The sequence below is a fragment of the Urocampus carinirostris genome, chromosome 3 (assembly GCF_059441175.1).
Source record: "Urocampus carinirostris isolate Australia breed hairy pipefish chromosome 3, RoL_Ucar_1.0, whole genome shotgun sequence".
Taxonomy (NCBI): domain Eukaryota; kingdom Metazoa; phylum Chordata; class Actinopteri; order Syngnathiformes; family Syngnathidae; genus Urocampus; species Urocampus carinirostris.
Window position 1 is genome coordinate 39563976 of NC_142351.1, and position 12496 is coordinate 39576471.

A 12496-nucleotide genomic window follows, 5' to 3' on the forward strand; every position below is an offset into this window, starting at 1 on the left:
TTTGTTAAAAAAAAAAAAAATCAAGAAAATAATTTTCAAAGAACTATGAAATTAAGTACTTTTGAAGCTAATTATGCACAACAAATGAGTTCAATTGTAGAGTCTGAGACGTAATGTGCAAATCGTGTCACAACTAATAACGAAAATAGACAAAGCGCATGTCTAATGGACATAAGTTACAATATCAAGTTGTCTCTAAAAGGCACAGCTTTTTTAAGAGCAGGGAAATACACATGATTGGCAAAAAAATTGCATGTGATATATAAATAGGATTGTATTAAAATATTTTAGTAAAACGTCATATACAATAAGAAATAAATCATCTAGATTCATAGGTGGGGAAACTAACTGAAAATATTTTAATGTAATATATTAGCATGCCGCTGGACTATTGATAAACAAATACGTGTCTGTACGATGTCACCAGTCACTGAAATACGTCATGCCAGACATCATTGGAAAGCTTTAACTCTTGAGATTCAAGATATGATGACTATCCCCTGGCATTTATTATATTATTTGAATGTCCTCAAAAATGGCTTAGTTACATGAAGGAGCATCCATAGAATCCAACCCTGTAAAATATTTACTCCAAAACATACGATAATGCCGAAAATCTGCCTAATAGTGTTTCTGCTTTGTTCGAAGTTGCTTCTTGAAATTAGTTTGTTTCGCTTCAAAACTCCCCATTAAAAATCAATAGACTCCTAAAGTTATTCCTAATATGGTTTCCATTGACACTTTTCTCGGTCAATATCAGGCTTTTTTCATGTAAGGGCCTCTTTGATCAAACGGATATCACCTCCAATAGGTCCGAATTTCTTCAGCCATACGAATGACATTGGTTAGTCAATAAAATTTGTATCCATACAGTTTTTCGTGCTGTATTCAAATCAGAGCCAAAGTTAAACATGCAAGAAAACAATTGGTTATTCATTTTTATGCACCATTATTAAGTGCAAGTGTGCATAATCATTATTTGGACTTCTGGAAAGAGAAATCAAACATTTACAACTCTTTCACAATGTCTAAAACATTGGCAAAGCTTTTAGTATAGTAAAGTGTTCATCTCCAAATGGACACTTTTGAAAACACCTAAACCTAACTTTAGAAACATGTGTAAAATACAATGTTTAGTTTTTTTTAAATTGTGATCAGATTTGACAGATTTTGACTAAGATGCCAACACTACACTCATCTGCAGACATTTAATTGTAGAAAAAAAATTCAGGCGAGAATTTAATTTATTTCTGTGTGTTCCAACTCAGATTACTCAAAGTTAGTAGCACTTGCAGGGATTATTTCAGTTTGGGACAAGCTTCACAGTGTTACCTTTCAAAGAGACCAAAACCGCCCACGGAAATGTAAATGTACTTTATGTATACATCCCTTTACAACCATCCTTATGGTGTACCAAATTACTTGATAGTATTATTCTCCTAATGATTCAAGGACATCATAAAATTTGCTTTAGGTACGTCTTGGATTGGGTTTTTAGGCGAACTGTACAGGAACATTGAGGGGTTAATTGCACAGACAATGGGACTAATTGAAGTCTCAAGGCTCCACAGTATTTGTGTAGCTTTATATTAGTATCTTGTGGCTTTTTTAGCTGTATTCTGTGTCGTAACTCTGAGTCAATACCTAATGCTGATAGATTGAGTGAGCATTTTTTAAGCAACATGGAAATCCTGTTTGTTAAATGTTTCACACGTTTGGTGTTTTGCAGGGCTCATGAGCAAGACTTTGCAAAGAGACAGGAGAGAGAACTTGGAGAACTTAGTGTAGTCCATCACAGGGAAACTCACATCATGTTTGCAGACTTCAACAAGGCGCAGGAGGTTCTCAAAGACAAGATTACTGCTCTGCAAATAATGTAAGGACTTAAAAGGTTGTCCCACCTAATCCAGCCACCCTCTTCCACATCACGTTTTCTTATCTAACCAGTCTGGAGGGCACGGAAGAGAAGCTGAGGAACCGAGAGAGCCGACCCGAAGATTTGCATCTTATCGCGGAGCTCCGTGAGATGGTCACGGAGAGAGAGGCTTTGGTTAAAAAGCTGGTGGTGAGTCAACTCAACTTTGGGTTAAAAAAAAACACTTTCTGGGCGCACTGCAGTATATTGTTGTTGAAACAGGACGACAAAAAGTTTTACCAGTTGGAGCTGGTCAACAGAGAGACTGGATTCAGCAAGGTCTTCAACTCCAGTGCCAATGTTGGCGTCATCAACCCTCTAATCAAGGTCAGTGCATGGATGAAACATCATCATTCTTCGTTTGCACTCAAACAGAGTGGCTGACTGCATGTTTGCATGGAATGCTTGTACTACAACACATGCACTTTCAAAAAACCTGGCTCCAAAAAATAACCCTATTTAGTAAATTTTCCCATAACTGTGCCTGTTCATCTAGATCAACCTCCCCAAAGTGAATGAGTTTCTTTTAAATAAGACCACTTAATTGTGTCGTGTTGTTTCAAACCCACTTAGGTTGTTTCGAAACAACAAAATTTGTGTTAATCAAAAAAAAAACATAATATATAATTGAGTGTTTTATACCCCAAATTTGGGAACCTGAAAAATAGGCTAATATGTTTTGAACTTCTTAAAAAAACGGTATATTTGCTGTATAACGTAGAAACTGCGGTTGTACTGAAACCCCCCTCCTCCCCATAAAAATCCTCAAAAACAAATATCCTTTTTGGAACAAATCGAAAAAATGTGATTAAATTGTACAAAACAACTCAAAAAGTTAGATCAAATTGATAGAAGTAGTGTATTTGTACAAAATATCACGCTATGAGGATGTTTGGTTAGGCAAAACAAAACAAAAATATATTTTAAGTTTTCTTTCTGCCTAAGATAATATAGCTGAACTGTATTATTATAACAAAAGCATTTTTGGGTGTAAACAGGCTTCCAGCAAGCCGATACCGAATGCACTTGCACTCACATCATATATTTTTAACAAGAAAAAACATAAGTCTTAATAAAAGGTATGCTTACTCGGTTTATTTCGTTATTTTCAGGTATTGTTGCATTGTTTTGCACATTGCAGTTCTCTAAAATATATTCAATTAAAAAAAAATCATAGAAAATGCTTAGTTACATTGTTTTGACCATCAACCCTGCATGAGGATTTTAAAATAGAAATAGTATAGGTTAGGTTAGGGTAGGGTAGAGTGGGATAGAATAGATTTTAATTTCAAAAAAATTTACAAGGTAGTGCTTGGAGGCTGGCTGAAGTTGCCAGGGTCAGTTCAAGTTAAACAAAACAGGTTTAGACTTTTTAAAGAGATGGCTTGGGCATACCTTTAGGGAGAGCCCCTTTATTATGAGAACTACTATTGTCTTCAAGTGGGATCATGGATAAATAATCCAGTTGCCATTTTTTGCCGTGAAATGCAGCATGCTTTTGCAAAAATTGCAAATTGCTGTCTTGACTCCCATGCATTATCCCTCCCCGAACCCCGACAAGCCTGTTCTATGTTTGTGTGTAGTCCAAAGCGGGCAGCCAATCAGACCAACGCTTGGCCAGCTTTCCTAGCCAATCAGCTCTCCGATTCGTCAGCCCTCCCACTGTGAGTCGTTCGAGCGAGGACGCGGAGGGACGGGAAGTGGAGGAGGTAGGACCAAGTCCCTTTGCGCCTCCCCACTCCCCCCTCCGACGCTCCCTTCCCCGCCATAAGAAAGCTCCGTCCCTCCTCCGCCCTCTTCCTCAACATCCGCCGCCCCTACCTCCTCATCCCCTACCCGGCCACACCTTCGGCCATCCTCCTCAAGAGACGCAGCATCCGTCCAGTTGTAGGAGGTGAGGATTCTTCAATCACCACCTTGGCTTCCCTGAGGTGACGCGGCAGCCGTTCTTCTGCTTCCCCCTCTTTCCTCTCTCGCTCCATACATCTCTTGTTAGAGTTTTCTTAAATACCATCTCAAGACATTTATAGTATCACTGTGTCTTCCCTTTACTGTCAAACCCTTACGGATTTTTATCCGCTCTTTTTATCATCTCGTTCTCTTCATCTGTTGTGCCAAAAATAACACATTAGAGAAGTTAAATTAAAAACATAACCATATTTATATTAAACCTCTTCTCACAAGCCTAAATTGTTCCAAGATTATCGTAGCTAAAATTGCTCGTGGAACAAGCACATATTCCTGATATGAAATAACTAAAAAACAAATTCGTCAAATCCCGTCCTTCCAAAAGCATCCAAGTGAACAGCTGTAAAACACATTTTCCTGATGTCAGGTTCAAAACGATGTTAAATGAAATAAGAGACTTTTGAGTTACAATTAAACTCGTTTATTAAAGAAAAATAAGCACATTGAAACAAGGCAAAATTGCGTTCTTGGATTGCTATGAAATATTCTGACAGACTGAAGCTTGAGCCTCTTTCTTATAACGTTTCAGAGATTTCTGATTTGAGGATAGAATAAAACATGTGCACGTAAGCGCATTCTAATTGTTTTAGACAGGAATCGCATATTTAAATGCAATGCGTAATGTTGGACGCTAGATGGCATACGGGTATAATAAATGATACACCACAGCAGCTCATTGTTTGTAAATAGTTAGGAGTCTTGGGAAACTTACCAGTGGCCTCCAAATTGTAGAGACAAAGTTCCTTTGGCTTGGGAAGCTTATACTCTTGTCTTTGGGTTGTATGGGTTAGCCTAAAGTAGTTCTGTGCACCTGTTTGACAACAGATAGGGAGTCCACCTATGGCCTCCAAATTGTAGAGACAAAGTTCCTTTAACCTGGGAAGCTTAGACACTTAGACCATAAATTCCCTTACACATGATCACTAAAAACACATTAGAATTGTATTTATCTTAATGACAGTTCTAAGATAAATAAGATCATATTACGAAATGAAATGCAAGATGATTATGAGCACCGTAACAAATGTGTGCCCGTACTGCGGAGGAAGAGGGTGGAGGAGTAACAGAGATTGCATACCTATCAATTTATATGTGTTCCTGTATTTCATACTTTTTTATGATCACTTTAAGTTGTGTACACACTATAACAATTACTATGCAGGAAAAACTTTTAAACAAAAGGCCAATCTGTTCTTGCGTATTTTGGCTCTAATCCAGATAATCTATGTCACTAGTAGAAGATATCAATGTCATTTTAGATTGCTATTAAAGTTATGGTATTCTAAATAGTCGGTCATTGATGTGAGAAGGTGCCATGTTGTGTTTTTAAGGTTTATTAGCACCTAATAAGAAGGATTTGCAATCATTAATAAGGGGAGTGATTGGCTAAGGTTGACAGGTATCATATTGAGGGACTGCTGATGGTATGTAAGCACTTACTGTATTCTTAAAATGTGATTTCCTGTACTTTAATTGATAGTACACTCACACTAAAATTTACAGCGCGTATTTTTTTTGCGGTAGTAGTTAGCATGCGCTAACTGGACAAGCTGATGCTGGCGGTAAGCAGTTACGAGCGGTTAGCGGTCTCTAGTGGTAGCCACTGGGATTGCTCGTGAACTGGATTTTTTTTTGTATCGCGAGCAAGGGTTTAGTTAAAAAAAAATGTATGTACAGAAATTTTCGTCTTTAGATCTGCTTGTTTAAAGGGGTACAACTGTCAGGTTAATATTGCACCTTTTGATATGTACAAAAAAATCCCACTCCAATTTTAGCAGTTTAGAAAAGGAAGCCAAATTTACAAATTAGTCCCAACAGGAATTCAAATTCAAAACAACACCTGCAGATATGAGCTTCTAGATGCAGTTCCTTTCTTTTAAAGTGAACTTTATTAGCATCCGTTATGAAAACCGTGAAGGTTTAACACAAAGACTTAATTTTTCAGGATGAAAAAAAACTAAACAGTGAAATTGTATCTGAATTTGTTTAAAAGTCTAAATATTAAAGTACACCTTTTTCTGTACACCTTTTTCTACCAGCTGGTTGTAGAGTCGTGCTAATACATTTACATTCAAGCACACAAGTATCCATGCAAACATACAAACTTAGAAAATTTAGTAAGAGCACAAATGCATGTTTAGTACTGTGATTTGTACATTAAATGTGCTTGCCTTGTTTTTATGGCATGTTTATGTTAGTAATATTCCTGGAATTCCACTTCTCCATGTGTTTATGTTATCGGGAGGTAAATTAGGTGAGAAACTAACCTGTGCCCAGTAATAAAAAACATTTTTGGGGGAAAAAAAAAATTGCAGCAACAAAAAGAATAATGGTAGGCCTATCCATTGGGAAAGTATGAGCACCTGCTAGAAAATATTCTGCTGGCTGTTGTCGTACGTTCGTGTTGACGTAAGTCGAGCAGATCCCAAGTCTGCAGTCAACTAAATTGCCGCCAGGGGTCCTTTGCATTTTCCATTACCTTCCTGACTTTTGCATGATGTCTTGCTCAATTTAGTTGAAACGAACTCTATGTGCTTGTACAGGAGTTGGGTTGGGCTGAAATACACCTCATTGGTTCAACCAAAATCCAAATGTTGTGTATGCACTTTTGGGGCTACAACCTACAAAGTTTTACAATTACACCAAATATACGTCCAATGTTTTTTGAAATGAATGTGGGATACTGTACGCGTGCATGCCTATGTTTGAAATCATTTATCCGAGTGACCCTGTCTCCTGCCCCAAAAATGCCATTTTAACATTTGTTTTTATTTCCTCCCATAGCCTTCATGAGGCAAATGCTGCGGCGTCAGCCCACAAAGCAACGGAGACAGGAAAAACACACTGCAAAAACCAAGAGCTGTATGCTCACCACTTCTTTCCATGACGGGCAAAAAAATTAATGGGGGATGCAATGGTACATCTCTAAACTTGGACAACATTCGGTTGAAGGTTTTGTTAATGTGGAGGATTTGATTCTGTCAATCGATACTGAAATGTTGTCGGGCACGATTTCTCCTCGATGAGGACGTAAAGGAATCCTTTGACCAATTTTAGCCGGCTGTCTCATTGCATCAACTGCACATTTCGTGCGACCTCTGAGCTCACTGTGAGACACCTCAGCAGTCTGGGGAGGGAGAATCATTGCCTTTTTTGTTAGTTTTTTTACATATTCAAATGTTTGTGCTACTGTTTTTCACAGTCTGTTATCAGGTCAGAGACATCTAGCGAAGACATCAGTGCAAAAAACTGTCTGGTATTGACCAGGTTTAACTTTGCATTGAATTGCTGTCTATGTGTCTCTGCACTTCAGATCGTAGAGCATGCGGAAAACAGAACTTTCTTATGATGCCGTTTTTGCGCACTAAAAAATTATTTTGGAGGAAGTTTCACCTAATTTAAAGTTACAGTATGTATTATTTAGCACCTTCTAGTGGTAAAAATAAGACTTAATCTGTTCAAAAGCAATATTGGTTTAAATATGAAGCAGAAATATATGAACTATCATAAAATTGATTTTCTTAAGTACTCAAAGGTTGTAACTGTCCACTATCTTGCGTCAAAATTCGAAAAAAAAAAAAAAAAAAAAAAGGTTGAGCGAAATAATGAGAAGTAAAACGGTGTGTTTTGGTCACTTTGAGTCTCTGTAGTTTGTATTCTTCCTTGTGCTTTGAAGCACTCATTTTCAGTCTCACTACACAACACAATGACATCTAGTGGTCAATATATTACACACTGTACCTTTAAAAAAGAAACATCATTGACTTCCTTGTTTACACTGTTCTTGTGAGTTTTTTTTTCCTAGTGAACATCTATGACAGGGGTGTACAAACGACAACTTGGGGGCCACAAATGGCCTATCAAACTTTTTAATCCGACCCAACAAACAAAAATAGTAAACATAAAAACTTAAAATAAACTTTCTGAGCTAGCACTATTGCATTTGGAGTTTTTCATTGTGTATTATCAAATTTAGTCAATAATTGAAGTGAAGTCACAAATATTTGTATTGCTCTTTTTCACAAAATGTCTCAAAGGGCTGCACAGACCAATATTCCAGAATCTGCTGAACTGAAACCTTCACGATGACAAGGGAAACGTACAAAAAACAGAAAACTGGAAACAGGGACCTAATATGATTTTGTTCGATTAAATCAATCTACTCATAAACATAAAATTGAATATAACATTTGCATGCAGATGTATGCATGTCTATTTTTTTCATAATGCACATGTGAAAAATGGGATGGATCTACATCAGGGCTTTCAAAAGGGAGGCTCCTGGTCTCTGGTAAAATCGACACTCTTCATCCCCGAAATGCGGTCAGGATTTTCTATACGACCTGCCTGAGTAGCCCGTGGAGAGGTTCTCAAAATAGATTACCAGTGATGGGTCATTGTGATTTTCCAGGGAATTAGATTTATGATTTGCATGATGTTTCAGTGTTTGACTGGGCCTATTTTAACTCAATTTACCATAATTACAACCTGCTTATAACTTAGTACCAACACAGTCAACCCTTGATAAATTGTCATTTTAGAAATGCATATCAAACTGCCACTGGTAGCCCAGTAAAAAAAAGGTCTCACTCAGCTTTTGAAAGGTTGGTGACCCCTGGTATAAACCAATCAATTAATCATTTGTTTTCTCTTTCCCAGCCCCTCAAACTTTTTAATCCAATGCAGCCCACAACTCAATAAGTTTGCCCACCTCTGGTATATGATGCCCATACAGCATCCTGCAGTTTCCAATTGCACGATCGTCGTCAGACCATTTTATAGTAATTGCAGCAGGAACAAAGAACAAAAAGAAAAGAAAACCTCCCATGAAGTAACATTTTTCTAAATTGACTTAGTTACTATCACCTTGTACAAAGAAAATATCAAACTTCAGCAATTTGAAGTGGTAAACTTTGAGATCGCAGGATTGCATGATCACCCATCACCGGGCCCCGTTTTTCTTCTCTTTCATTAACACTAATACACTTTTCATGTTGTACTTGTTTTGCCAGCAACAATCATCACATGTTGAATTTTCGTCCAAGGAACATTCATTTTTGATTTAATCTTGACGGACAGAAATGGACCGTAGCCCTATTTCTGATCATCTTGCATCTGGTGCATTTTTGGTGTTATACCCTGAACTGAAAATGTAATAGCACTTGAAAATGTGATTCAATTTGCATTTGATATGAGCAAAAGTTAATTAAATACGCACATCTGCAAATTTGTATAGTTTTATATAATATGTATTTTATTTGAACAAAAAGCCTAAATTTTGTGAGTAAGATCAAATCCAGTCAAACTCTATGATCCAGGAAATTAGAATTGATATCAATCTCCTATACAAAAAATAATCCAGTACGAAAACGAATCGATAAATCAATGTCAAATATTTTTTTCCCCTTTAGAGCATGGGTCAGCAACCTGCGGCTTTAGAGCCACATGTGGCCCTTAAGCTTGGAAATGGAAAAAGAAGGGGGTGGGGGATATCTATTTTTAGACCCGGTAGGGAGACCAAATAACAGAAAAACATTTTTAATGTTTTTCAAGGCAGTAACAGTATTTGGAGCAAATATTATTTGCGAGGGACTTATATATTCATTATTTTATTTTGTTTTCAAAAAGGCTTTTACAAGAGACTCATTTTATTTTTTGGTGGCTCCTGACATTGATTTTTGTTTGTTTTTCAGTTCGTTATGGCTCTTTCAACGTTTTTAATGCTGACCCCTGCTTTAGATTATAGTTTTGCATCAAAAACAAAAATAGAAATCTATTACTGGTAAATTCTTATTTTTTGACCCTATCAAAATGCAAATTGATTTATTTAACGATTCATCCATTTTTGAATGCATTTTTCCAATATCTAATGCAAATAATATAATAATTGATAGTCAATATTGATGAATAAAATACTGAATCTCTTATTGTAATGTATTTTCTCCATTAACCTAGGAGAAAATGTGTGAATGGTTGTCTGTCTCTGTGTGGCCTACGACTGGCTGGCAATCAGGTCAGGCTGTCCCCTGCCCTTTCCTTGAAGAGAACTGGGATGGGCTCCATTACCCCTGCGATCCGAGTGAGGATAAGCTGTGCAGAAAATAAATGAATGTATTCCATATTCATCATGTTTTTCATGTCAGAATAAACATCCTTTATTTATTACGTTTGTTTTCATCCATATTTGAATTAATCAGAGTTTAAAACAACATTAATAACCAATGTGTATGTACATACATACACATATATATATATATATATATATATATATATATATATATATATATATATATACTGGTATATATATACATATATGTATATGTATATACAGTATATAATCTGGAAACATTAGGAATTCTCCAAAATATACTATAATCAATGTTCCCTCTAAACTGCGTGCGGGCGCAATCGCGCACTGCCCGCTCATTCTCAGCGCACAAGAAAATCTAGCCAGCTCACAAAAATCAGGGCTCGAAATTGCTAATTAAGAAGCGAATTAAGTCAAAGTTACAGTGCATGAAGGTAAAAATACAAGGGTTGCCCTGACGTTGTGTTCTAAATGCGGTATTTTGAAGTCAATGTTGAAGTAGAACAAAGTTGGGTAAAGTCAGTAGAGTTTTTTGAGAACCGGCTTCTTCGGCTCGGCTCACTAAAAAGCACCGTCTCTTTCGGGTCCCAAACAGCTTTTCAGGTGGTTTTTGGTTCTTTAATCCCTACACGACCAAATATTATGTAAAGTTGTGCACAAAATGACTTAAAGGAAGGGGGAGAAATAGAACAAAAAAGAAAAAAATACCAAAATGAAAAAGTAGTGAAAAGCTGTGAAAAAAAAGAAACAAAAGTAAGAGAAAAAAGAAGGAAAATTTCAGAAAAAAGGTTAAAATTTCAGAAAAAAAGAAAAGAAAGAAACAAAGGGAAAAAAGTAAATAGAGAACAAAAAGAAAAAAGTAACAGCTAGGAAAAAAAACCCACAATGAATTTTCTTTTAAAGGAATTAAAAAAAGATAGAAAAAAACAGGGAAAAAAAAGTAAAAGTTTGTGTTGCATTCAAATAATTTCCAATTATACCAAGTCAATCTTGTTGCCAACATTGTACTTCCACTAAAAAATGTGATTAAATACAGTTGTGTATGGTGCAACCGACTAAATAAGCCCCCATAAATGTTAGTATTATGCAACAAAAGATACCAGGAAAAAAAAGAAATGGAAATATTGTGAAAGAATTGTTGTAAAAACAAATGACCTTTGTAGGCCGTACAACCTTTGCAATCATACATTAGTCAATCTATTTAAAAGTGAAAAATAATTTTGCATTGCAGGAAACTCAGCAAAATGTAACGTGATGTCAAGTTTTGGACATGTTTGATAATGATTTAGTTGCCACACTTGGGGTTGCTGTTGCTCACTGTTGTTTCAAGTGTTGCTCACCGACTTTGTGTGATCGCTCAGGCCCGTGGAAAATTAAAGGGAACATTGGTGTTGATAAACCTTTGGTGAAAAATCATTGGCATTATTATCACTGAATGACATTTTTGATTGATTCAAGTGCAACTTTGATGACATTTCCAGGCAATAATAACATTTTCAGGAAATTAATTTATTTTCGGGACCCTCTCCTCTCGTCAAGTAGCATCAATACTTGGAGGGATTTGACCAAATATGAGAATGTAGCTTTCCAAATCCCAAATGTTTATCCAGCTGTCATTATCAACACAAATCAAATATCCTGCATAATCTGCTGACGCTCTACGAGCATTACTTAAAGTGCAACCGAGAACAGGGCAATAGATACTCAAGATTGTATTATTTTATATATCCCTTCACTGAACCAGTGGTTTATTCTACTTTAGACACTGTGAAGACAACACGGAGCTGGGATGACGTTTAAAGGGACAGTGTGTGTTATTTAGTGCCTCCTAGTGGTAAAAAAGAATATTGATTTAAAATATAAGCAAAATTACACGAGCGATCATATAAAAAGCATTATTATTTTTTTAAATACTCATAGCTTTTATTTTATTTTTGATATCACTACAAAATGCATCTAGTGGTCAAATAATACACACCGTCCCATTAAGTTATGGATCCTGTGAATTTACCGTTTTGCATCGAATTGCACTTTATTTTTGTTTTACTCTCTTTGGAAAAGTTAAAACGTTTGTCCTTTGTTGATTCTGTTTAGACCGAGAAGCACATCCGAGGTTCTTGTACATATATGTAATCTTTGTTGTGCTTGAATGTTTTTAGATGTTCACAAATGTCACAGAATTAAACTAAAAGGAGTCAAACCGGGAAAAAAAAAATCGCTAACACCTCAGATTTTTTTCTAACTGTTCTACTTGATTTTATTTCCTGACTTCTATTGTCTTCCAGCAGAAGGTTCTACCAAGCTACCAATAATACTTGATGTGAATATTTCTTCAGTTGCCGTTCATATATCCAGAATATTTACCTGTGTAAACATGCGAGGGCAAATCTTCTAAAAATGTAAAGGCTGAGGTGTCACTCACTAGAAGCGGTCCAACACTGCCGCCGGTTGGCTGCCGGTGAACGTATAAACAGTGACTCCTTTGAATGTTTGGAGTCTTTTATTTATGTGGTGTTCTATAAACT

General features: G+C 36.3%; 1 protein-coding gene across 5 annotated transcripts in view; it reads left to right on the top strand.

Moving 5' to 3' along the window:
* Nucleotides 1-8692, top strand: part of LOC148369679 (protein FAM184A-like) — a 42321-nt gene extending 33629 nt beyond the window's left edge. For 2 of the 5 annotated variants that reach the window (XM_088331796.1, XM_088331799.1), the window contains 5 exons: nucleotides 1730-1876; nucleotides 1948-2065; nucleotides 2138-2242; nucleotides 3499-3809; nucleotides 6668-8692. In XM_088331796.1, coding sequence (XP_088187922.1) covers nucleotides 1730-1876; nucleotides 1948-2065; nucleotides 2138-2242; nucleotides 3499-3809; nucleotides 6668-6770 — 784 coding nt within the window. In that variant the 3' untranslated portion in view covers nucleotides 6771-8692. Of the gene's footprint in view, nucleotides 1-1729; nucleotides 1877-1947; nucleotides 2066-2137; nucleotides 2243-3498; nucleotides 3814-6667 lie in introns of those variants that run through there. The other 3 variants (XM_088331800.1, XM_088331801.1, XM_088331798.1) reach the window with 3 other exon arrangements.
* Nucleotides 8693-12496: the final 3804 nt, after the last annotated feature.